Source organism: Anabrus simplex, chromosome 1 (assembly GCF_040414725.1).
Source record: "Anabrus simplex isolate iqAnaSimp1 chromosome 1, ASM4041472v1, whole genome shotgun sequence".
In the NCBI taxonomy this organism is placed as follows: Eukaryota; Metazoa; Arthropoda; class Insecta; order Orthoptera; family Tettigoniidae; genus Anabrus; species Anabrus simplex.
The window spans coordinates 984615797-984642293 of NC_090265.1; the positions used below are offsets into that span (position 1 = coordinate 984615797).

The following is a 26497-nucleotide window of genomic DNA, read 5'->3' on the forward strand; positions in this document are numbered from 1 at the left end:
ACTACTTCATTTCAATACGACTCTTAATTATGCGGTTGATGTTCTAAAGTTTATAACACTGGCATAATCAACATTTAATCATTTTAATTTTTTTTTGCTAGTTGCTTTACGCCACACTGACACAGATAGGTCTTACGGGTGACGATGGGATAGGAAAGGCCTAGGAGTTGGAAGGAAGCGGCCATGGCCTTAATTAAGGTACAGCCCCAGCATTTGCCCGGTGTGAAAAAGGGAAACCACGGAAAACCATCTTCAGGGCTGCCGACAGTGGGATTCAAACCCCCTATCTCCAGATGCAAGCTTCCATAGACTGTACGATTACATATTTTGAAATATACCAACAGTATAAGAGTTGTCAAGTGATTTCTTAATACTAACAATAATATATGCAACATAATGAACATTTTGAAATAAATAAAGAAAGAAAAAAAAAAAAAGAACACCAAATACCTCAATGTTAGGACAGCACATCCTACTTTTTAGAAATAATAAATAGTATGCCACCAGTTGGCTTCCACTGCACTAGATTAAAGATAAAACTACTCTCTTCCCCTGAAATTTCTTCATCCAGAATTTCATGTGTCTGCAACATCCAGAATTCTTCGGTTTCATATGTGCAGATCTCTATTACATCCATACAACAACAACTTCTTTGTTCTTCAGTCTAGGTATACTTCTTGCAAAAGAAAAATATGCAAAGAATCGAAGTTGCATGCCTAGAACATAGCTACATTATACTGAGAGAATGGTACCTTAACTCAACCTCTGTTAAGAAAATACAGCAAAAATTATGTTAATTATGTTAAAAATGTTCAATTATGTTAACACCTGTTAACTTCAATTCTATTCCTGGTCTAACACAATAAATACATTTTTAAACCAATGTACATAAGAATCTAATATTTATACATGAATGTCAAGGAGAAATGAGTTTCACAAATAATTCAAGCAAGAGGATGTAAATAAGCATTTATATATTTACTTCTAATGTAGAAGTTTAATTTAGATAAAAGCAGTCAACAAATATCACTCAAAACTAGAATACAAAACTTGAAAATTATGTGACACTGGGCAGCTTTGGAAATATATCAAGGAACTGCAGGAGCAAATTTCAGTAGCTATCAAAATGTCCCACCTGGCAATATCTTATGAAATGTTCACTGTGTTTCTCTACACACAATAAACATACTGGTATACATTGTTTAAGTTTTTGAATCAGTTTAGCTGCCAGATATTTCATCATGATCTAGGTATAAATCTTAACCTATTATTAATAATTTCCCTTGTGATCAGTTTCTCTTTCTGCTCTCGTTCCTTACAGGAGACCTCATACCAAGACATATGAGCATATTCAAGAGTAATGAATTCTTCTTTGGTGTAACATTACCACAGCCAGATACTTATGAGCCTCTGGAAGCTAAATTGCCAAGGCAAAGTAATCCTCTAGTCATGGACTTCCTGAAGGTATGTTTTGAAACTTTTGAGTACCTATTTACAAATTACAGAAATTTTTTATTCCACATAATTAATGAATATGTACTTTCATTTAACTACAGAAATGTCTGGACAAGGATCCCAGTAGAAGGTGGACATGTGAGCAATTATTAAGGCATCCATATTTTGATAATTTTCACTTCAGAATGCCAGATTCAGAACTAGAAGAGTTTGAAAGGTTACGAAGACTTAGGGACAGATCCAGAGTAAGTATTTATTTCACCAGCATTATGTTTGAAACACAATTAAATATCAGAACATGTTTGTTATATATCACAAACTTCTCATTTCAGTCAATTAATCATGACTGATCTACATTTAGGCCTGTTACCCAGGTGACAGATTCCCTATAAATTGTTTACCTAGACTTTTCTTTAATGATTTCAAGAACTAAAATTATCAAACTTCCCTTAACACATTATTCCAATCCCTAATTCCAAAATATTTACCCGAATTTATTCTCTGGAATTCCAAATTCATTTTCATATTATTATAATCTTCCCTACCTTTAAAAGCTCCACTCATGCTTATCTTTCTACAAACGTCATTCCACAGTATGTCTCCACTGATTGTCGGAACATATCACTTAATGGAAATTCTAAGTTCCCATGGAGGGAATTAGATATTTTTCCACCAATAGAGCATATCAAAATCAGATCAAAAATTAGATGTATGGCTGGGGTGTATCATCCCACTCTGATGAGTCTAGTGTCAGATCTAGGACGAAACACTGGTTAATAGAGCAAACGCCTGAAAAGCCATACATCTAATTTTTGATCTGACATATCACTTAGTCGACCAGTTTGTCTGCTTACTCTCAAGTCTTCCCAGGACAAAATATGCAACATTTTTGTAACGCTACCCTTTTGTCAGAAAACAACCAGAACAAATTGTCCTGCTTTCCTTTGGATCTTTTCCAGTTCTTGAATGAAATAATACTGGTGAGGATTCCAAAAACTGGAATCACACTCTCAATGGGGTCTTACCAGCCTTCTCCTTTACATCCTTACTACAACCTCTAAATCAGAGGTGCTCATGCTGGGCATTCCATCCCACAGACGCCCAGCACTGGAAGCAGGCAGGCAGGCAGGTGATAAGCGTATGCTATTCAACCACAGTGATGTTGTGGTTATGTCACAGGCCGTGAAAGTTGGGCGAAGTTCTCCCAGCCAATCTCGATCACTGCAATGATACCCAAGTTTGAAATGGAGACAGAAAATAACAAAAGAAAGAGGGCAGAAATCCAAGTCAATTTCAATTTACGTTGTAAGAAATAAGTTACTTGTGTTAACTGAAGTTTATGAATTTTGACCAGATACAATAAAGAGTTAGGCCTACAACCACAAATATTTTTATTATCTACGTAATGAATTACAATTTTCTCTGTTAAGTTTTAAGGGGTGCTTTAGAAACACTTCTAATATAATAAGGAGTTAGGGTGGATAAGCTGTGGGTTGTGGTTATTTGGGTTTAAGTTATCTGATAAACTTATCAACAATCCAATTATGTTAACCAGGAATAAAATCAGTTAGGTTATTTATTTGAAGGAATACTGTATATCTATCTGGTAGATACTTTACACTGTTGTTGTACTTTAATACTGGATAGTAAATATCTATGTCCTCAATCGTGATGGAACTCCCTCGAAATTTAGAGGCTAGAGTTTTAAATACTATTTTCAGAAATTCAGTAAACAGGGAAAGTCATACAACATTACAACACTGTGCAAAATGATGTTGATTGATTGATGTTTGTTGTTTAAAGGGGCCTAACCTCAAAGTCAAGCAGTAAACTTGTTTAATTATGTAAATATTACGTTTTGCTGAATGAATAACAGGAATTTTATTTTTTTAATGAAAATACTGTCATTCTCATCCAAGGAATTGTAAATCACAGCTTGTACACTTAAACCATGTACCTTAGTAGATTATAACACAAAAATTATAACGTGTCAGTTTTCTTTGAATTAATAAATATAAAACTGACTGTTTGGAGCCTCCGTAGCTCAGGCAGCAGCACACCAGCTGGGTTCAAATCCCAGTCACTCCATGTGAGATTTGCGCTGGAAAAAGCAGAGGCGGGACAGGTTTTTCTCCGGGTACTCCAGTTTTCTCTGTCATCTTTCATTCCAGCAACACTCTCCAATATAATTTCATTTCATTAATCATTCATTAATCATTGCCCTAGAGGAGTGCGACAGGCCTCGGCAACCGGCACAATTCCCATTCTTGCCGCTAGAAGGGGGCTTCATTCATTTAATTCCTGACCTGGTCGAATGACTGGAAACAGGCTGTGGATTTTCATTTCAAAACTGACTGTTCATATCAAAAGCACTATAAATCAAACCAGAATATTTTGAAAAGGTCAGTTTTCTTGCAATTATAGCGTTCTATTTTGAATACTGTACCCAATCAGAATTTCGCTGGGTAGTGGAGGAGAGTTTCGTAATCACAATCGAAGGTCACCGCTCCCTTCCCTGCAAAGTGTCTTCGCTCTCTCACTTCACTGTGACATATGTGTGCCATGTAAGCTGCCCACATTTACATCAGGCCAGCCTGGCCACACTGGGCTAGCCTCAACGGGCACCCAGCCAAGCATCTCTGATCTAAATACTCTCATAACTCCATTGATGTTATTACCTTAATGAACATTTTTCCTTATCTTAACCCCTAGCTACTTACTGTGCTCCCCATGAGGAACTTTCACTCCATCAACACAGTAATTAAAACTGAGAAGGATTATCCTTGATGAAACAACCTGACTTTTCACCCCATTTATCAATCAGTTACCACTGATTTGCATTTGGGGCAGTTACCCAAGTGACAGATTCCCTATCTGTAGTTTGCCTAGTGTTAAATAACTGCAAAGAATTTGGAAATTTACTGACCATCACCTTCGGTAAATTACTCCAGTCCCTAACTCCCCTTCTTATAAACAAATATTTGCTAGAATTTGTCCTCTTGAATTCCAACTTATTCTTCATATTGTGATCTTTCCTACTTTTAAAAGTATCACTCAAATTTATCATCTACTAATGTCATTCAATACCATCTTTCCACTGACAGCTTGGGACACACCACTTAGTCGAGCAGCTCGTCTCCTTCTTCCTAAGTCTTCCCAGCCCAACTTTGCTTCATTTTTTTATCGCTACTCTTTTATTAGAAATCACCCAGAACAAATCGAGCTGCTTTTCTTTTGATTTTTTCCAGTTCTCGAATCAAGTAGGCCTAATCCTTGTGAGGGTCCCATACACTACAACCTACTCTAGTTGGCGTTTCACCAGAGACTTATATGCCCTCCCCTTTATATCCTTACTACAACCCCTAAATAACCTCATAACCACATGCAAAGATCTGTACCCTTTATTTTCAATCCCATTTATGTGAGTACCCCAATGAAAATCTTTCCTTACATTAACACCTAGGTACTTACAGAGATCCCCATAAGGAACTCACTGAGCTCGATAGCTGCAGTCACTTAAGTGCGGCCAGTACCCAGCATTCGGGAGATAGTGGGTTCGAACCCCACTGTTGGCAGCCCTGAAGGTGGTTTTCTGTGGTTTCCCATTTTTACACCAGGCAAATACTGGGACTGTACCTTAATTAAGGCCACAGCCAGTTTCTTCCCACTCCTAGCCCTCTCCTGACCCATCGTCGCCATAAGACCTCTTTGTGTCGGTGCGACGTAAAGCAACTTGTAATAAAGTAACTTTCACCCCATCAACGCAGTACAGTTATTAAAACTGAGACTTTTCCTACGAAGCAGTATGTTACATTCGCTAATACTGTTAAAATGATTAATATTAAAGGCTACTTTCATAGATATTTGCCAAAATAACATCGTGAAATGAAACTGTGGAGAGATGGAGCAGTCCAACAGACATTTCTTAACTTTGAGGAATAATAGTAATCACTTTTGTTACCCATAGCATTTAGATACATAGCAGAACTTCACAATACATTTATCTTCTGATGTTAATCTTGAGATTAAAAGTCATTGTTCAATTAGAGTTTTAAAATTCTTCAAGTGCTGCTGTCAGGAAGGGGATGTAGTCAAAACATAAATGTCTTATTTTTTTCTATTTAAATATTCGGTATATAGATATTGACTCAAACACGTTTAAATTTCAATTTCAGTATATATAGTTTCAGATTATATCTTGCACTAGAATTCTAAATAAAAATTCAGTGAAAGAAAAGTATTTTTAGCAAATACGCAGTAAACTGTTTATTGCACAGGTGACACTTAGCTTCATACATTGGCCTTACTATCATAACAGTAATAATTCCTACTTGTCAGTGTTTAAATGTTAAAGTTCAGATTATCTTGGATAAAAATGTACTGTGTTGCTGTCATGTGGCAAATATGACTTTGCCTAAAGAATTTTTCAATGAAAGAAAATTTAGGAGTAATAAATAACCAAAAATAGATACGGAAAACTAAGATGAAAGTGCCAATTCAAGGGTGGTCATAGGAAGTAATACAAACTTAGGTGTTTAAGTCATCCTTGTGCTTGTAATGTCATTTCTGCTTCAAGCATATCTCCACTTTATGCTAGTTGTTCTACAGTGAAAGTGACATTTGAAAAATTGCCTGTACCTTTGTTATTGGCTGTTGAACAGCTTGTATCAGGACTTTGAAATGATAAGCAACTGCAACTCTTTTGCATTTCTTGGGTGAGGGTGGTGCGGTTCTAGTAATTTTTCTTCTAGTTACCTTATAACCAGGATAGTTAGGGAACACAGATGATACAGAACAGAATAACCACATTCTTTGAAATGAAGGCTACAAACAACAGAAGAAGCAGAATTAGTGTTAGGGACAAAGTTGTTGCGAGAAATTGCTTTGAGTCACTCCTTAGTTTTTTCCTGGTCTACAGGGAATTCATGAAATGATAGTGTACCTTTGCTTTTTTTTCTGTTTGAAGTACAAAAAGGCACAAGCAATACATGTTCAAATATTTCCAAACACAATTAAAGAAAAACAAATCACTACACTACAGTTTAAAAAAAAATTAGCACATAAATTATAATTCCTTTTTAGGATAAAGTTATGGCAAGAAATCGCTTTGAGCCACTCATTACGTTTGTTCTTGTTTGCAGAAAATTTATGTTCGAAGTACAAAAATGTGCACAACAATACCACATATTCCAAGATTTATAAACACAATTTTAAAAATCAAATCACCACACTACACAATAGAAAAATAAACTAATTAGCACACAACTATCAACTCTCAATAACAACCCAACAAACATCTGATTACGAACACATTACCAACACTTTTGACAGCAAAACTATATAAAAAAAACTAGAAATATGGTAATTTGTGGTATACAGCTTCCTCTCAGTGACTTAGGTGGCCAGAGGTCCAGTGGCATTATGGTGAAACATTCCATTTACAGCTTTATTCTGGGCTTCATAAGTGATTGCCAAAGCCGGTATAAGGATCGCTGTGAAGAATCCAGTTGGCCATGCTTCAATATATATGGTACTATGAATAGAGTTGGCAAAAGGCAGCAGCCTTGTCTTACTCGTTTTCCAATTTCAAACCATTCCGTCATACTTCATGGTTGCTTTCTGCCTCATGTACAATGCCTTAATTAATTTTCTGTCATTCCAGTTCTTTGATTTTAGGATCTCCATTTTACTTGGTCAAAAACTTTTTCTAGATCTATGAAGAACAAACTCATTCCTTTTCCTCTTTCTATGTACCTTTCATCTTGATTAGTCCAATAGCATCTCTTGTACATCCTCCTTTCCTAAAACCAAATTGCTCTTCTCCTACATTCTCTTCCATTATATGTACCAGTCTTCGATTCATTACCCTCAATAGGATTTTGGCAGCCTGAGAGATTATACTTATTGTTCTGTACTTTGTGCATTTTTTGGTACCTGATTTCTTGGAGATTGGAACCATAACAGCCTTGAAAAGTCCCCTGGCCATGTGTCACTTCCATATATTACACTGCAATATGATGCTAGCAGAGAAATATTGACCTTATGGCAATCTCACACATTTGTTGGGCTGCAGAACAAAATATTGGTAGACCGGGCGAGTTGGCCGTGCGTGTAGAGGCGCGCGGCTGTGAGCTTGCATCCGGGAGATAGTAGGTTCGAATCCCACTATCGGCAGCCCTGAAAATGGTTTTCCGTGGTTTCCCATTTTCACACCAGGCAAATGCTGGGGCTGTACCTTAATTAAGGCCACGGCCGCTTCCTTCCAACTCCTAGGCCTTTCCTATCCCATCGTCGCCATAAGACCTATCTGTGTTGGTGCGACGTAAAGCCCCTAGCAAAAAAAAAAAAAAAAAATATTGGTAGGGGTAGCTGATTCACCTGGTATATAGAGGGGGGCCCAACTAAGTTTTTCCACCTCAAATACTGTATCTTCCAACTAGGTGAAGATAGTGATAGGTGAACATGAAAGAACATGCAATATGCATCCCATGCTTTAATAAGCATTAAGGCAGAGATACCAAGTTGCTATTTTTTTAATGAGACTATAACCATTTCTGTCACATACATAGTTGATTATAGGTAGTAACATTCAGCAGTGCAATTATTTCCACAGTTGGACATGTATCACTAGCAGAAAAAAAGAAAGAAAAAAAAAAGAGAGAGAGAGAAAAAAAGGAAAAAAGAAAAAAAGGAGAACTGAAAAGTGCATGTTTTCAAATGTGACAATGTCAGGTGTTATTACCCATAGGTCAAGAAGACATACATGATTTATGCATGACTCATATCTCATGCTGATGTTACCAGGAAAAGTGAACATACACAGTCTTTTTCACCAGTGCTATGTGTCTGACTGTGGAAATAATTGCATCCCTGAATATGGTGGCCTACGAACGACTATATATGTGACAGGAATGGCTATAGTTCCATTTTAAAGAGAACAATTTAGTATCATTGCCTAAGTACTTATTAAAGCACAGGACACATACTGCACAGTCTTCCTTGTGTCCCTTACTGTTATTCATCTAGGTGAAAACCATCTATCACTAACTTCAACTAGTTGGAAGATATCCAAGTTGAAGAACATAAAATTTATGTACCAATATATTATAAATGCAATTTGATAATTTTTAACAATAAATTATATTTCCATTTCCAGAATTCAACATATAGTAATGGCCCTATGACATTACCTCAACTGCCAAGCAATGCTGCGAGTCCTGACTTCCGAACATCTATGATTAACCAGCGAGGAAATCCAACATTTGATCATCTTCCAACAATATGACAGGTTGGGTTAGGCCAGAACAATGTATTCTATTAAGACTTGTGGTGTAGTATTATAAGTCGCAAGAGAGGATCAGGGTGAAAATACTCCCTAGAACATCATATGCATTACCAATAATGAACTGAATAACTGAATGAATAATGTAACAAGGTTGAGTAATAAACCCTTGTGCCCTCCAGAAAAATTCAGACTGTGCCACTGTTATGGTGTATTTTAAATGAGTGAACTTGTATATACATGAACACAGCAATGAATATAACCTATTTGTTTTCTAGATGAGCAAGAAATGTGTCAATAATACAAATGTATTACACCAAACAACTACAGTTCTAACTTAAAATTAACAATACTGGTACCATCAATTTTGGACAAGAGGTGGTTTCAAATTGTAGAATACAGTAGGCCTATTTTGTTATAAAAATTTATTGCTGCCAAACGACCATAACAGATGCATATTTGCATAATATATAACCTTACATTACAAATCAGATTCTTAAATTATTAAATGGAAAAACATACAATGTGTAAGAATACAAACTTACTCGCTACAGAGCTTTGTCAGAGAACAAGGCCTCTTCAGGCACTCAAGGGCATGGTAACGACAACAAAATTTTTCACACCATTGGCACACACAATCATGGTTTGGTTCATGAAAATAGGTACAACACATGCGTTATGATGGAAACTATGAACCACTGCATGCCTGAGATCGAAGCGGCTTTGGCACCAATTGTCTGTTGTCATTGCATCCGTTATATAAAAGTCACTCCAAATTTCTTTCTTCTTCAATTTTAATTCATGTAACAGCTCTTGATATTCTTTTGTAGATTGCAGAGTCATAGTATGCCATAGGTCCTCAATGAAGAAAAGTTCTTTTTTTTTTTTTTCTTTTTTTGCTCTGTACTTTACGGTGCACCGACACAGATAGGTCTTATGGCGACGATGGGATAGAAAAGGCCTAGGAGTTGGAAGGAAGCGGCCATGGCCTTAATTAAGGTACAGCCCCAGCATTTGCCTGGCATGAAAATGGGAAACCACGGAAAACCATCTTCAGGGCTGCCGACAGTGGGATTCGAACCCACTATCTCCCGGATGCAAGCTCACAGCCGCGCGCCCCTAACCGCACGGCCAACTCGCCCGGTAAGAAAAGTTCTCGGATCAGTTCATATACAAGTCTTGAGGGTGTGTGTTTAGATACACATAGCACTCTTTTAAGGAAAATTGCTTTCACCCTTTCTCTCTTAGGTCTTTCTTTTTCGGGAGGGTCCATATAATTTCAATGCCATAGGTCACGATTGGTGAAATTTTTAGACAGAAAAGTTTCAAGGCTGTTTTGACTGATAGTTGACTAAGATGATCTATGTCATTTATTGCTATTATTGCTGCCAGAATCCTTTCTTTTATGTGAGCTGTAAATGTAGTCCCAGTTGTGTGGAAAGTCATTCCGAGATATTTTAACGTATTTACAATTCTTAGAGGTGAGCCTTCGTAACTGAGTATGTCTGCTGCTGCTCGCCTTCCTCCCCTTCTAAAAACCATGACTGTTGTTTTCTGTTCATTAGTTACTAAATTGTTTTCTTTGGACCATTTTGACAGGTTGATGATTGCTTTCTGAAGTTCATCTCGATGTGGCAATGTAATTACCATATCACCCATGTATAGGTTAATTCTAAGTTGATTCTCAGCGACTGCTTCTGTTACACCACGTGTTACTACAGTGAAAAGAAATGGATTCAAACGATCCCCTTGAAGATCCTCTACAGTCTGAAGAATTGGCTTTTATTTTGCTCAATCGTCGCATACTCTCACAATAGTTTTCAGATAATATATATTTTTTTATCAGTTTTGTAAAACAGTTTTTCCCGGTTATGTTTTCTGCTTGTGGAGTCAAAGGCTTGCGAATATCAACAAACATTGCCTATAACTTTCCTTTTTGTGGCCTGATTGCTTCTTGTATATCTTCAATTGAACAATGAATTGCCTGGGTTGTTGATCTGCCTCTTCTAAATCGAAATTATTCTTCTGGTATTTTGTCATCTACTGTATCCCTCAGTCGGTTTGTTAGTGTTTTTGTTAAATGCTTCAATAATGTGCACTCTAAGGCAATTCCACGGCAGGCGTTCGGGTCACTCACATCTCCTTTGCCCTTATACATCACTTTTAAAGTTGATTCCCGTCATTTGTCTGGTATTTTTCCTTTTATGAGGCATTGGTTCATGAGCTCTGTGATAGGTTTCTTCAGTGTTGCCCAGCTGTCTTTCATATGTTCGTAAAATATGTTATCTGGCCCTCCTGCTTTTCTGGCTCTACTCTCACAGACGACTTCTTCTAATTCGTCTGTTGTGAAGGATTCAGTTGTTATTGTATCCCAGTCGACATCTTCAGTTAAGTCTGGGGTTTCTTTTGCTTGTAACAGTTTAGTGAAATGATCTTCCCAGGTTTCTAGTGGAATCTGCCTCGTATATTTTGGCTGTCTCTGCTTTCTAAAATTTTTTGTTTGCTTCCTTAATTATTGCTTTGTAATGTTTCCTTCTTTTGGAGTATTCTGCAAGTGTTTCCTGTGTTTGGCATTCCTTGGCTTTATGAAGGGCATCTAATGTTTCTTTTCTTGTTTTGTTAGGGATATGGTTGAACCAAGGTTTAGCCTGTCTTTCTTTCTTTCTTTCTTTCTTTCTTTCTTTCTTTCTTTCCTTCTTTCATTCTTTCTTTGATAATTCGTGGTACTGATTTTTGCTTGATTATGTCTTCTATGTATTGAAGGGATCTGTTTAAGTTACCATGGTGTATTTCATTCAGAATTATTGGCACTATTACAGAATAGGCCTCCAATTTATCCTTGTCCATTTTTTGGTATGGTGGTTCCTTGAGATTGGTTTTGGTTGACAGATCTAAGTTTCCTGTTAGAATAATTTCTACTGGTAGATGTTTCCTTATTGGTATTTCTTTTAGTACCAATGGTTTCACTTCTTTTGGACCTACCTTACAACTGAATATAAGATCAATAGTGCTGCTTCCATTTGGGCCTATGTATGTCTTCTCATTTGCCTCATGTAATGAGAATCCCTCCATCTCCACTGTTTTGTTTGCAACATCTGCCTGACAGTTTAGATCACCAGCAATCATAAGATGATCTGCCTTTTCTACTTTAGAGATTCCTCTCAACAGTTTGTTTATAATACCATAGTCTTTCCATTCAGGTTGAAACTACACACACATCACAGTTATGAATGTTGTTTTAATTAGGAAATTATCTGTCTTATACACTAAACTGAAAGGAGACATTCTGGCTGATAAGATACATTCCAGTCCTCCCTTTGGTCTCCCAGATTCACCTTGAGTTGCTAACAACATTGATTGCGTATTCCTTATTTATGTGTGGTTCTTTCATTGCAAATGTTTCCGTAAGAACCACTATATCATATTCAGAGAATTTATCATAGGGTAATGCGCCAAGTACACTTGCTAACCCTTCAATATTCCATATTAAGCATTTAATATCAATCTTTACGTCGTATGCCTTTCTGATTGCGGAGTCCTTTATTAGGATTTCGTCATGTTCATTGCCTCTAGTTAAATCTATAGGGGCAAAAAGTTACACCTTCTGGCCAGAAGTCTTCTTTGTCATCTTTTTCCCCTATGAATATGGAATGCCTATTCTAAAAGCTTTTGTCGATGTGAATCTAGAGTTTAGGAGTGTACATTCCCTGATATCTGTTATTCCGTTTTCTTCTAAGTAAGCTGTTAGGTCTTCTGCAGAAATGTTCAGCCTTCCAATGTAAATCCATGTGAGGTGTTGTGCTGCACATAACCTTCCAGCTTTGTTTTTTGTTCCTGTGCTGTGTCTTCTCACCTTCAATTGTCAACACTGTGTCTGCCTCATTTCCTCTCTCATATGACACAGACTTGTACTCTCTGTTTAGGGTGCTGTCTTCTGTATATTGTACTCACCCAAATTCTTTGTTACTCCTTGAATAACCGACGAACTGCCTGCACACGCTTCTGGCTCTCTGTATCGCGATTGATCTTGAATGTTAGTGGTAGTTTTTGTGGAGCTGATTTTCGCATAGGATATTTCCTTCTTGTTGATTGTCAGATATTCGGTTTGTTGTAGTTGTGCTTCAAGGATAAGTGGCATGTTTTTCTTTAGATTCTTAAATTATAACCTTATTAGTACATGAAAGTGCATGAAAGTGTTATCAGAAGATATCTGGATAAACAAGGACATAACAGTGACTACAGAAACATTCTTGACAGGGTCACTTAAAATGCCAGGATCAGATGCAGCTTTATAATACGATCTGCAGAGCTGCAGAATCACCAGAATGAAAGATATAATATAAAGCGATGAGCGATCTCATTCTTAATATTGTGTGTTATCGAGCCAGAGGTCAATACTCATTCACTTACTGGTGATCTAGCAACCTTGCTTCAATCTGTGAACTACAGCACTTCAGAACGAATGCAAGGGAGCACACTTATCCACCTATTGGAGAAAGCTGTAGTTATAGAGTTGCCCATAAAGTTCCATATAATCTGCACGCCTTGCAGTACGACTAGCTTATTCATTTGTATTGGAGGAACTGCGTTGCTGAGAAGTCCCAGTTCTTGGAACTGTTGACACTTTCTCCACAAGCACAGCTGTAAATCACATCCTCCAATCTCTTGGACTATCACCTCTTGCAGGATGTGAAATGAAAGAAAGGCCTTTAAACTTGGCTTGATGAATCGTGTTGAAAAGTCAGAGCTCCGGATTGGTTTCTTATTATTAGATCACGCCGTGGTGAATAATTATTTAAAGGGTTTAAACTGACATTCTTTTGTCAAAAATTTTAATAGCTAGTCTTTCACTTTTCGTAATACAGCTGGAAAGATGAGACCAACTGTAAAAATCATTATGTCAATACCTGAATGAACAATCTACAAATAAACTTTAAGGTGTTTCTCTGCAAACCTGCAGATAAAGTTGAATTCTTCAAAGTTAAGTAGTCAAGAAAATGAAAATAGTAATGTTAGTATAATCAGATGATGACTTCCCTCTCAATTAACAAAGCTGGCTCTGAAAGTTGTATGCAATTCTTGCAACTTCAGTAAATATGAGTGTGGTAATACTAGATCAAAATTATTGTCACTAAGGGGAAGAAATAATTTATTGTTTGTAACTTTTTTTTTTTTTTTTTTTTTACAAGTCATGTTTATACAGTCGAGATCACTCGAAATCAGGAAATCTTAAAAGTTGAGGTGTATTTTTTCTGTAAATTTTTGGCACCTTCCATATGCAATACGAATTTAGATATGTCTACTATGTTTACTGCAATGGATGGACGTCACAGTGTAGAACCTCCAACATAATTCAACATGAGCCACGACTGGCCAGGATATAAATTAACACATTTCTATGCAAAACCAAAAGTTGTCAGAGGTAGACCAGAGGGAGGTGTCTCTGCAGGTGAGATCATGGAAGGTATAATTCTGTTAACTATATTTTCTTTTTAAAGTAGTTTATTTATTCAAAACTAGTTTTGGCAGACTGAAGAACCTAACAGTTATAAATTAACTGAGTCAAAACTGAAGAGAGATGGGATTGCCAATAGTAGATATGTACATAAAATTTTGGAACATCCACTGAAAACGCAGTTGAACAGAAAACAACAGCAATTAATCAGCTGAAGGAAGAACAGAACGTTATAATTGCAGGTGACTTCAACTGCAGAATCAATAAGCCTAGCAACAAAACAACAGCTGTCCTCGACAAACAGTACGAAGAAGGATATCGTCCCTGCTCTGGCAAACTAACGAATCTGCAAATTGTCAAAAGGTTAGGAGAGCTGAAAGAAGTTGTGATTACTCATGTCAAATCAATTTTTATATTTAATTATTGGGTTTATGTGTTAGGCATACAGAACGAGCTGCAGATGTGAGACTTTGTCAGAGGGTAGACAATATATAAAGAACAAAATCTAGACCAGAACTTCAGAACAACAGATTCCTTAGTTTGTCAGTTTCGCTAGTTTGCCAGAGTGGGGACGATATAATACGATTATCAAGAATCAAGAAATAATGCATATATCACATATAATGGAACAAGCATTATCGACCTGGATTTTTACTGAGGAAAAGATATCTTTGTCACAAATCAACAGGGAATTTGGAAGACATCGACAACCCTGCTAACGAAGCACATTCTAATCCGTACTAGCTTCATACTAATCACGGGTGACAAACAACACCTAGCAAACATAAACTTTCAAGAGGCCTAGACATTAACGTACTAAACAATAACACACTTGTGTTGGTACAGATGAGTCAACATCTGGGTGATATCAACCTTGCCACTGCCAGAATCCAAGAGGCGCTAATTGCAGCAACAGTACCAAATAGAAAGTGGAAGGCTAAACCATAGTTGGAATTCAAGAGGACAAATTGAGGCAAATATTCATTTACAGGAAGAGGAGTTAGGGACTGGAATAATTTACCAAGGGAGATGTTCAATAAATTTCCAAATTCTTTGCAGTTATTTAAGAAAAGACTAGGTAAATGACAAATAGGGATTCTGCCACCTGGAAGACTGTCCTAAATGCATATCAGTGGTGATTGATTACTTGATGTAGACTGCTATCAGCACAAAAGAGAGACGTCAAAAGCATTACACCAAGCCAAGACCTTTCATTCAGAGGACTTACTAGAAGAATACTCCAGGAAAAGGAAATACTACAATCAACTCTCAAACAACAAGCAAGCATAATTCATCAAAATAAAGTAAGCCTTATTAGAGGTGGAAGGAGCGCAAACAAACCCATTTATTGCTCTTAAAAGAAAGACCAACAAGACACCCGGTGAAGTCCAAATGAAAATATGGGAAAGCCATTTCACAGGGATCCACAACATAACACAAGGAATCACACCAGACAATGCACAGATACCCTCCTTCAATGAAAGTACCATACTGTTCACAACAGATGACATAAACACAACAATAATGCAGTCAAAAGACAAAAAAGCAACAGGCCCTTATGGGACAACCAATGAAATATTGAAAACATCGATTGATGTGCTTGTTGAAATATGGACTGACCTGTTCAACCAATGTCTGTCTGATCTCAGGCAAAATTTTTGATAAATGGAGGAAATCAACAATCAAAATCTTTTACAAAGGAAAAGGAAAATTGAATGATCCACATGCATACAGGAGTATGGTATAGCATTGGAAAATAACATATTTTATATTTACTCAAAGCGGTACTGACCACTGACCACAATAATAGACTTAAAGATACCTGACCAACAATTCAGCTTCAGGAAACAAAGATCTACTCTGCAAGCTATAAGAAATCTCATAAACGACATTGGTGATGCACTAAGAGTCCCTAAAGGTAAATTTCACACTCTTTTTAATGACTACACCAAGGCTTTCGACTTACTGAACAGGATAAAACTCGAAGACATGATGAAAAGAATAAAACTGCAACTGCAATAATAAACATTCTGACCCATAACAAAATTGTAATAAAAGATTAAATTACTTTAATCAAGAGAAATCACCCTAACAAATGGAGTTCTGCAAGAGGGATTCAGTGAGTCCAACTCTGTTCAATATCATCACAGCAGACATTATTAAAGTAACTGAAAACCAAATCAGTTTCCTTATATACAGGCTGGTGCAAAAGTCGCTGGACAATTGGTTAAAAGAAAATGGAAGTAACAGCAAGACGTAGTACAGTAGGAAGTTTTAACATGCTAAATTGTTATTACCAAATGGCGATGATTATACTTTGTCAAGTTGGTATACAATGCTATAACAAACAAAACAAATACAATAATCAAACTAGTGCATTGTTGAAAGCATGATGTGTGAGATGTGTTTACAGCTGTAGTTCTCCGAATTGTCACGATGTTAAAGAAAGAAGAAAGGATTTTCACGTTAAAAACATTTTATAAAGTGGTGCTACTGCGGTTGTTAATGAATGGGGGCAACACTTTAGATCAAAACCACCGTCTAGACAAACAGTGGATGACATACGGAATAGATTTGAAGAACATGGATCTGTTATGGATGCATCAAGATCTGGCTGCCCAAGAACAGTCACAAGTGACAAAAATGAATTGCGTGTATGTTTAGTAGTGACCCAAAGTCCGCAAAAATCAACCGGATGATTAGCAACTAAGCTGGATTTACCATGAATGTCAGCGAAAAGAATGTTACACAAACAGAAGTTTAAAGTTTAGATTCCACGTTTACGACATGGGTTACTTGAAGATGATCCAGATCGACGTCTTCAGTTTTGTGAATTGATGCTTGACCAACAAAAACATGATCCTAACCTATTTAATAAAATTGTGTGGTCTAAAGAGGCCAATTTTAAATTAAGCAGACAAGTTAACAAACATAACTGCACTTAGTAGTATACTGAAAATCAGCATCTTTTGTTAGAAGAACAACTAAATCAAACTGGTGTGAGTGTCTGGGGGACAAATCATCATTTTTTTTATGGAACAGTGACAGGGGATAAGAATTTGGATATGCTTCAGAATTACATGGTACCAGGGCTTATGATATATGCTGAAAACTTTCAAGAAATTTACTTTCAACACGATGGGGCACCACCACATTATGCCACCACCGTCCGAGATTATTTAAACGAAACTTTCCAAAGAAAAGTGACTGGTTGAAGGGCAGATATTGACATGCCTCCATGTTCACCAGATATCATGCCCATGGATTTTTCCTATGGGGTGTCATCAAGGACTCTGTTTATTCTAAAAAGCCTCGGACCATTGCTGAAATAAAAGACTATATACACGATGCATTTCATGATTTGGACAGTGATACCATACTATGCCACAGAGTATGTAACAGTGTTCCAAAAAATTTGAAAGATGTATTCATGCAGACAGAAAACAGTTTGAACATAAAATATAATTGTAAGCATCGTTTGTATTTGTAATGAAACATAAATTCAATTTGTTTAAATCAGTACCCAGTGTCCAGTGACTTTTGCACCACCCAGTATATATGCAGATGATATGGTTTTGGGCTCATCTAACTTGCTAGACTTACAAGTAGCCCTGAATACTTTACATACCTGAGCAAAGGAATATGACCTACTCCTTAACTATGGAAAGCCAGTCCAGAAAGGGGGAAAACCAGCAATAAAAATGAAATAAAGAAAATTAACACTTTTAAACATTAGGGATCGCACTATGGACAATATGCAACTCATTCAGGATCTATGTAAGGGAAAGAACTATAGCCGCCATCAGAGGAATGTATGGAATCAGAAACATTACCAGACTATCAGTACAGCCAGCCATAATTCTATTCCATGCCAAAATATCACCAGTCGTAACATACGGTATGGCATAGAACTACTGTAATTTGGGGAAGACTAACCTTAACAAATCTTGTCAGTTCAGAGAAGGTCAAATCCAGATATTTGAAAAGAGTTCTGGGAGTAGCAAGAATGACAAGTCCAGATTAGTATACAAACTACTGAGAGAACTGTTTTAACTTATATAGAATACTTGCAGCAAAAACAAAAGAAATTCCTGAAGACTTCTATGCCACCAATGCCATGATCGTTAGAAGGTGGGCTAAGCAGAATCATGATCTGAGATTGGTACTAATGACACTTACAGTTCATGGATAGTGTAACAAAATATGCCTATTTTGTTGCAAAGCAATAAAATGCTGCTGCTTTTGCAAGTGTTTTGAGGTTTCCATCGATATCCCTATTCTACGTGTCACAGTTGTCAAACGACATCTACTTCCTGTCTTGGATGATTTTCAGTATACAATATAATTCTTTAAAATGTATGCATAATTGTGCATAACTGTCGTGACTGAATGAATGGATTTTAAGTGACATTTGTTCACAGATCAGTTTAATGAACTCTTCAGAAGATCTTCGTGCAAGTTTGTTATATTTAAAATAATGAAAATGGCTGTGCTGACAAAATATATTTGAAAAACTGTTAAAGTTTAAACAATGTCTCGAATTGATAAGAATATTGACAAATAAGCTATTTCAAATGTCAGAACAATCCAAAGCTATTAGAAAAAGTAGATTGTGATATTTAAGTAGTATATTCTCTTATAGAAGAAATAACAACTGTCTATGTATACCTAGATTCACCCTAGAGAACAATATAAATAAAATGAAATATTGGAAGGTCTGTCAGAACTGAAGGATGGGAGAGATGACTGCTGCCCAGATGGGTTTAGATACTGGAGTGTTACATGATCAACATGACAACATATTGCTTGGCTTTCATGACGAATTATTGGAACACCACACCGAGGATATTCTATCTCTAAAAGGGTATGAAATGGTGAAATAAATTTTCAAATAATTTACCATGAAAATACAGGCACACATATATTGGAGCATATCACTTAACTTAAAATGAACAATCCAACCAGTAATTCATATTCTGGACATCTAAACAGGAAAGTACAAAGCTGCTTAAAACATACTGTAACTACTTGCATTCAAAATAGTCCCTTTAATTTGAAACTTTGGACAACAATTGAAAAAATCCATGTGCTTGTATTTGCCCCTATATATGGAATGACATGAAAGCATACTGGAAGCATTTGAGGTGTGGTTATGGAGAGGAATGGAAAGGGTATCCTGGGTGGAAAGAGTATGGAATGAGGAGGTACTGGAGAAAAGAGAGAGCTATTAAATGCTATTCATGCAAAGAAGAAAAACTGACTTAGACACTGGCTGCTAAGAGAGTGTTTGCTGATGGAAGCCTAGAAGGAATGGGGAATGGAAGAAGTCAAAGAAGTTTCCAGCTGGTGGACGGTGTGAGATTAGCAGGAAGCTACTACCAAATGAGGAGAGCAGCAGAAGACAAAGACAGGATTGCATGGAGAGCTGCTGTGCAAAGACCTGCCTGAGGGAAGAACCAAGTACACACTATATATATGCAATGATATTAGTTAATTTTAACTTTGAGTTGGAATGATTTTTGTTAATAGAGTACTGTATCAATTAGATAGGTTTTTAATGATTTTACTGATAAATAAAATTAAAGTAGCTTTAGTGAGTTAGAATGAAAATTATCTCTCTACCATATGAATTCATACAATTTGATGGTATATTTATTTACTAAATCAAAGAATATCATATGGAATTTTTTTAAAATTTGTTTTACGTCACACAGACGCATATAGGTCTTATGGCAACAACAGGATAAGAAAGACCTAGGAGTGGGAAGGAAGTGGCCATGGCCTTCATTAAGGTACAGCTCCAACATTTGCCTGGTGTGAAAATGAGAAACCACGGAAAGCCATCTTCAGGTCTGCCAACAATGGGGCTCGAACCCACTCTCTCCTGGATGCAAGCTCACAGCTGCGCGCCCCTAACCACACGGCCAACTCGCCCAGTATGGAATAACAAAGGAACTCAAACTGGTACTCTGGTTTATGGCATATATCAAATAATATAACTGAAATTTTCCTTTACTGGCAAGACCTCGTGTTTACAGTGCACTGTGTCTTCTGGTATGGGCTAGAGCAATTTTGTTACTTTCATTGATCTGTCTCAGTCTTATCCTCGGTATTGACGATGTGGAAGTGACTGAGGTATGAGCAATACTAGTAATGCCATTCTTTATGCAGACACTCCCTGTGATGAATGATGTGAAAATGTTGCTCATAGGGTCGGTTGGTGCATGCATTTCAGTGGGCTTGGCAGACTGATATGTAATAGCAACTTCTGGCTCAGTAAGGAGAGCAACGGGAAACTATCTCACTCCTCATTTCCCTAGTACGCCTCTTCAGTGATGCCTAGGCCATCTATGACAGCTAATGGTGGAACTGTTGAGGATTCAACCAGCCTTCGGGCTGAGGATTGAACATACATACCTGAAATATTTTCAAATATCCTTAATACATTAAATTCATCAATAGCAAATTGGTAAAATATTCAATTATCTTCAAAACATTTAATACCTAGGTAGTATAAAGGTAGAAATTTCCAGATGCAATAAAAACACACCCAAAGAGAGAAGTTGCAAGGTAGGCCTACTGTAAGACAGAACTACAGTACTGTGCTCCAAATTTGTAATTTTTTTCACATAAATTGTTGTAAGTACAAAATATATTTACTAAAGAAGGTATTTGTAAAATTATTTTGTGCAAGCAATAATATGTTATTTATAATAATAATAATAATAATAATAATAATAATAATAATAATAATAATAATAATAATAATAATAATACAATTTTATGAACTCTGCAACAAAATCAACTAATGAGGCTGGCAACTTAATCCTGCTTACAAATAAGTCCCATGCCTTGACATTGTTGGTGACAAGTTTCATTAATAATGTATATTTCATTTTTTATTATAAACATGAAACATATTTGAAACTAGACTCAATGAGTAAATTTATATTTCAATGCAAAATACAAAGTATGGTACATACTCATAATATTAAAACAGTGGGTATTTCAACTAAGAAATTATCATTCAGTATACACTTATACTATACACACATTTATAGTGAACTAATGGTTTTGTAAAAATTATTGTGGAGATCTCTGCAAAATTATAACATAGTAAAATAAGGTACTTTTCAATGAAATTTTAATCCAAACAAACGTACTATGCATTGAATTAACACAGAAGAAATGCAGACTGACAACACATTTTGTGATTTAATTCTAATACTAGCTCAGGAACATTGAAAAGCCCTTATCCATATTTTTCTGGGGTGGGGAATTATGCCAGTATCTTCTCACTCATAAAGAAGTACATATTTTCTGTCTGGCTAGTTTCATGATTTTACTTACAGAATAAATTACCTTTCTATGAGCCTCCGTAGCTCAGGCGGCAGCACACCGGCCTCTCACCACTGGGTTCCGTGGTCAAATCCCGGTCACTCCATGTGAGATTTGCACTGGACAAAGTGGAGACGGGACAGGTTTTTCTCCAGGTACTTCAGTTTTCCCTTGTCATCTTTCATTCCAGCAACACTCTCCAATATCATTTCATTTCATATGTCAGTCATTAATCATTGCCCTAGAGGAGTGCGACAGGCCTCGGCAGCTGGCACAATTCCTATCCTCGCCGCACGTTGGGGGCTTCATTCACCCCATCCCTGACCCAGTCATTGACTGGAAAACAGGTTGTAGTTTTTCAATAAATGACCTATCTCACCATTGTTAAATTGTGTATATTAATGTCTCTTTTTCCCATTATCTACTAGAGCAATGACAATTAAATTTTATTATCTTTGCAAGTTTACATAGAGACATACAGAGCAGTTTTAGAACTGGCTGATTATTTTTCAGAGTTTTTTAAAAAATCCCTCATTTTTTGCAAATTCTTTCAAAATTTAATGGCAAAATCTCAAAGAATACTTTACTTATAAGAAAAATCATTCCATTAAAACATCAGAGAGGTCCTCAGAAAGTTTAAAATGTATATGATCCTGGGTAAAGGGAACATGACTTGTGAAAAATGCAATTAAAGTTTCACTTATCAACTTTCATACCACAGTGCATCCCAGAGTATATGATGAGCAGTCAGGATCTTCTTGTGACTCATATAGGTCTTCTTAATTTTTTGCCTTGTGTTTGGACACCATAGAAAAACATTCTTTCTGCCTGCCTCAGTCTTTCATGGTCTATTTCATTCATGGCATTGATGTAGTTCTTCCATCCTATTTTCTGGCAAACTGTTCAGTGCCAGTCCTACTTTAAATTAGCACTTAGTATAACATATAATATATTACCAGAAAGAATAAACTTCAGAAATAAATAAAATGTAAAAATCTAAAGAATACTTTTAACAATTTTAATTCTGTATCCCCTTAGCACCAATCGCCCCTTTCTCTGTAAATTTCTGCCTAACAACAACAACATAATATTTACCTTCGTACATGCAAGCAACATGTGAGCCTATTTGGCAACTTATTGGTTCAAACTTGGTTTCGGGAGTACTGACATGCTCATTGTCCTCCAGCTCTTTTAAGGCTTTACATCTTAAAGTCTCCCAGTTATTATTTTAGATAATTCTTCAAAAGACATTTAATGTGCTGGTGAAAGAATCTGAAGGAATTTTCTAATTTTGTTGGTGGCCTGTCATGGACTAATGGTTATTCCTAACAACAACTATAACAATATCTTCATTGAAAATGTTATATACAAATGTATTATTATTATTATTATTATTATTATTATTATTATTATTATTATTATTATTATTATTTCATGGTACTGTATTGCTGTTTTGTTAAGTAATCATAATTTTGTATTTAAGTCTTTTTTCAACTAAGATGTAATGTCTCAAGTCATAGTATACTTTTGAACAAAGAGACTTTCCATGGTTGAATAAAGGAGTTGAAATTTACAATAGGTGCAGCATTTAAATACAATATGTGGCAAAACAAATGACACTGAAATTATTGCTCATCTGCTGTCCACATTTCCCTAGCAATGAAGTATTTTTATTGTTTATAATGGTTTGACATATTGTAAATTCAATGTTGTGTTGATTTCTCCAATTATGGTTCTAATAACAAAGGAGAAGTTGTTTATCCTGGAACATTATTTCCAATCATTTGGAGTGGGGCATCAAAATGTGCCGAGTTCGCTTTATGTTAAAGAACAGTATGAGGAGCAATTTAATAAGAAGGCACCAAATGACAGAAGTTCCATCATATGGGACCAGTCTTACGTCAACGAAGAGGGACATCAGGGCGCCCAAGAACCATCACCGCAAACAATAATCATGGATGACTCTTCTAATAGATGTTATAGTCCCCAAAGGATAGTCTACGATGAACATTGCTGAAACTTCATTTTAGTGATAGGTCTTTTCGGCGGATGTTCAAAAATCATCCAAGTTACTCAGCATCTAACAGAATGGGATGAGCAAACCCAATTACACTATTGCAGCCAAGTGTTGTCCATGACATTTGCGGATCCATATTTCTTCTGCAACACACAGTTTTCAGATGAAAGCCATATTGACCTTGATGGCTACATCAATCGACAAACACTTTTTTTTTTTTTTTTTTTACAGTCTGATGTCATCATACAGAAACTACTACACAGTGTGTGAGTTACGATTTGGTGTGCCGTGTCTGGTTATGGAATATTGGGCCCTTATTTCATTGAGGATGCTGCACAGAATCCAAAAACAATGGACCAGGTAGTCTACAGAGACCTCATTATTACCCCATCCATGTAGGGATTTACACTCTTTTTGTCACACCAGAAACTTAACCCCTCCAACGACAATGGATGCAACAAGATGGAACTATAGCCCACACCATGGGAGAGTCACTTATCCTTCTGCAACAACATTTTATAGTTCATCTGATTTCTCTTGCAACTCCATTCCCGTACCTTTCCTGCTCTCTGGATTTTGTGGCTCCAGATGCCTACATATGGAATTGTTGAAACAATCAGTTTTTAAGACAGAAGATGATAACTTTTTTTTTTTTTTTTTTTTTTTTTTTTGTCCTTACAGCAATCTTTATTCATCAACATGATCACCAATATTAAAAACAGTATAAACAATCTGTGGCACGGGACAGTGCACATTTTGAATAAATACTGTACTGAAACAATTAAATAACATCTCAGTGTCATTTGCTTTGCCACAAACAGTAGTTTCTTCTTTATCAGAATAATGTGCCATGTTTAAAAATGAATGTGGAGTATCATTCCCATTTCCAACTCTCACAAGAAATGAAAAAAAAAAAAAATGGAGACAATGTAATTCAGCCTCAGAACTGAACACTTCCTTCATTTGCTGCTAACAAAGTTATCTTTGAAAACATAATCCTATTTCTTCACCATATGGTACTTCTTTTTATTTAAACTAGATGTGAGCAATTCCTAGTCGTTCATACAACCAATAGATCCCTGACCAAGGAGCACTTCAATAAAACCTGAGTATTTTAAATCTTTACCAGTATACACAAAAATTTAATTTAACTCTGTAATACTCATAGTCTATATATTGTAGTCTTGTGTAAAGTTTTGTATAATTCTAAAGCTGATTGATTATGACTTTATTATATTATGGACTAACTTCCTGGACTATTAGCTGGTATAGCTAATTATATATGCCCATGTTTGGATTAAATCAGAAATACCTATTTTCAATTTATAAGTAATAAATAAAAATGTTAAATAAATCCAGTCACTTTTATCTTTAAAATACACCATCTATATTAACATCACAGTCTGTTACAGATGAGTAAGTTTAGTACTTTTAACCTGTAATATATAAAATCCTAAATGTTTCTTTTTATTTTTAATACTTAATATAATGGTAACTTGTCTTAATCAAAAGTTGTTGTTAAATGTGCCTAGAAACGTTGCAAATGTAATAATAATACTGTAGAAGTGAGCATCTGAGGAGGAGGGACCAAGAAGAGGAGATACCTATTCTTACAGCTTGAGGCTGTGTAAATGAGATATGTACATTACATTCTGTAAATAATTTATTGTAAAAAGTGTGCCTGAACAAAAATTATTGTAAATAATGAGCTGTAATATATCCTTTTGTATTTTCCTTCAGAACAAAGACTCTGTCAACCTTTTTGTCAGATTGCCTATATATAGTAGGTTAAATTGTATTTTATGATATCAAATATGTACTAATTAATCCCATGTTGTTAAAATATTGTAAATATTCAAGATTATACAAATATTTCATAATTCAGCTGTATTGTATTATATGAAAACCACTAATGATCATAATTTCCAGACAATATCCACAAACTGTATTTTCACACTTAATCAAGAACTTACTTTCATAGAGCACTCTCAATCTCAACTTCGTCTTTGATAATATGAAAGTAATTGAGGTACGAGCAATGCTAGTAACATCATTCCTTGTGCAGTCAGTCCGTGTGGTGAATGGTGTGAAGATGTCGCTCATATGGTTGGTTGGTGTATACATTTCGGTGGACTTGCAAGACCAATATGTAATAGCTACTTCTGGGTTGGTGATGAAAGTAACTGGAAACTTATCTCATTCCTCATTTCCATAGCATGCCTCTTCAGCGATGCCTAGACAACGTACGACAGCTGACGGTAGATCTGTTGCAGAACCAACCTACCCTGACAATGAGAATTCATCATACAGTCAAAAAATACAGTTTATAATCTTCTAATCACAAATTATCATCCTGCACCATCAGCAGTTTATTAAACAACATTTCATGTAAGTATACTAGTGTTACAGAATTCCTGTAAGCATTGAATGGATGCCTTGACTAATAGTGAAATTACTGAAAAATGATATATACTTCAGTAGCTAAAAACCATTTCCACATGCATTTAATTAGTCTTCAGTAATTTTCTTGCTTTTACTGTTTCTTGTTTTTTCACTTAATATTCAGCTTGTGCAAAATTTATTAGATTTATTAGTTATCTTTACATGAAACAAAATTATATCAAATATATTAAAAGGACCTTTGGGCATGCAGCTCAATCTTTGTTGAACACATTTAGTTCCATCCATTAGAAAATTTAAAGCTGATTTCAGTTTCTTAGAGGAATAAAAAAGTACTTTCTAAAACACAGCTGGTATTTCATTTTGATATAAATTAATAAACAAGCTTATAGTTTTACATCACTGCTGTTTACATAACTGACTCCATAGTCCAGGGGTAGCTAGCCCACCTCTTATCCGGAGGCCCTGGGTTTGATTCCGGCCAGTCAGAAAATTTTACCTGGATCTGAGGGGTGGTTTGAGGTCCACTCAGCCTATGTTAAAACAACTG

At 36.0% G+C, this 26497-nt stretch overlaps 1 protein-coding gene across 1 annotated transcript in view; it reads left to right on the forward strand.

The window, feature by feature from the left end:
* LOC136875410 (cyclin-dependent kinase-like 4) overlaps nt 1–8740 on the forward strand; it is a 243294-nt gene extending 234554 nt beyond the window's left edge. Inside the window, exons 6-8 of the mRNA XM_067148968.2 lie at nt 1322–1464; nt 1557–1700; nt 8612–8740. Of these exons, the coding sequence (XP_067005069.1) occupies nt 1322–1464; nt 1557–1700; nt 8612–8740 (416 nt within the window). The remainder of the gene's footprint in view (nt 1–1321; nt 1465–1556; nt 1701–8611) is intronic.
* The last annotated feature ends 17757 nt before the right edge of the window (nt 8741–26497 follow it).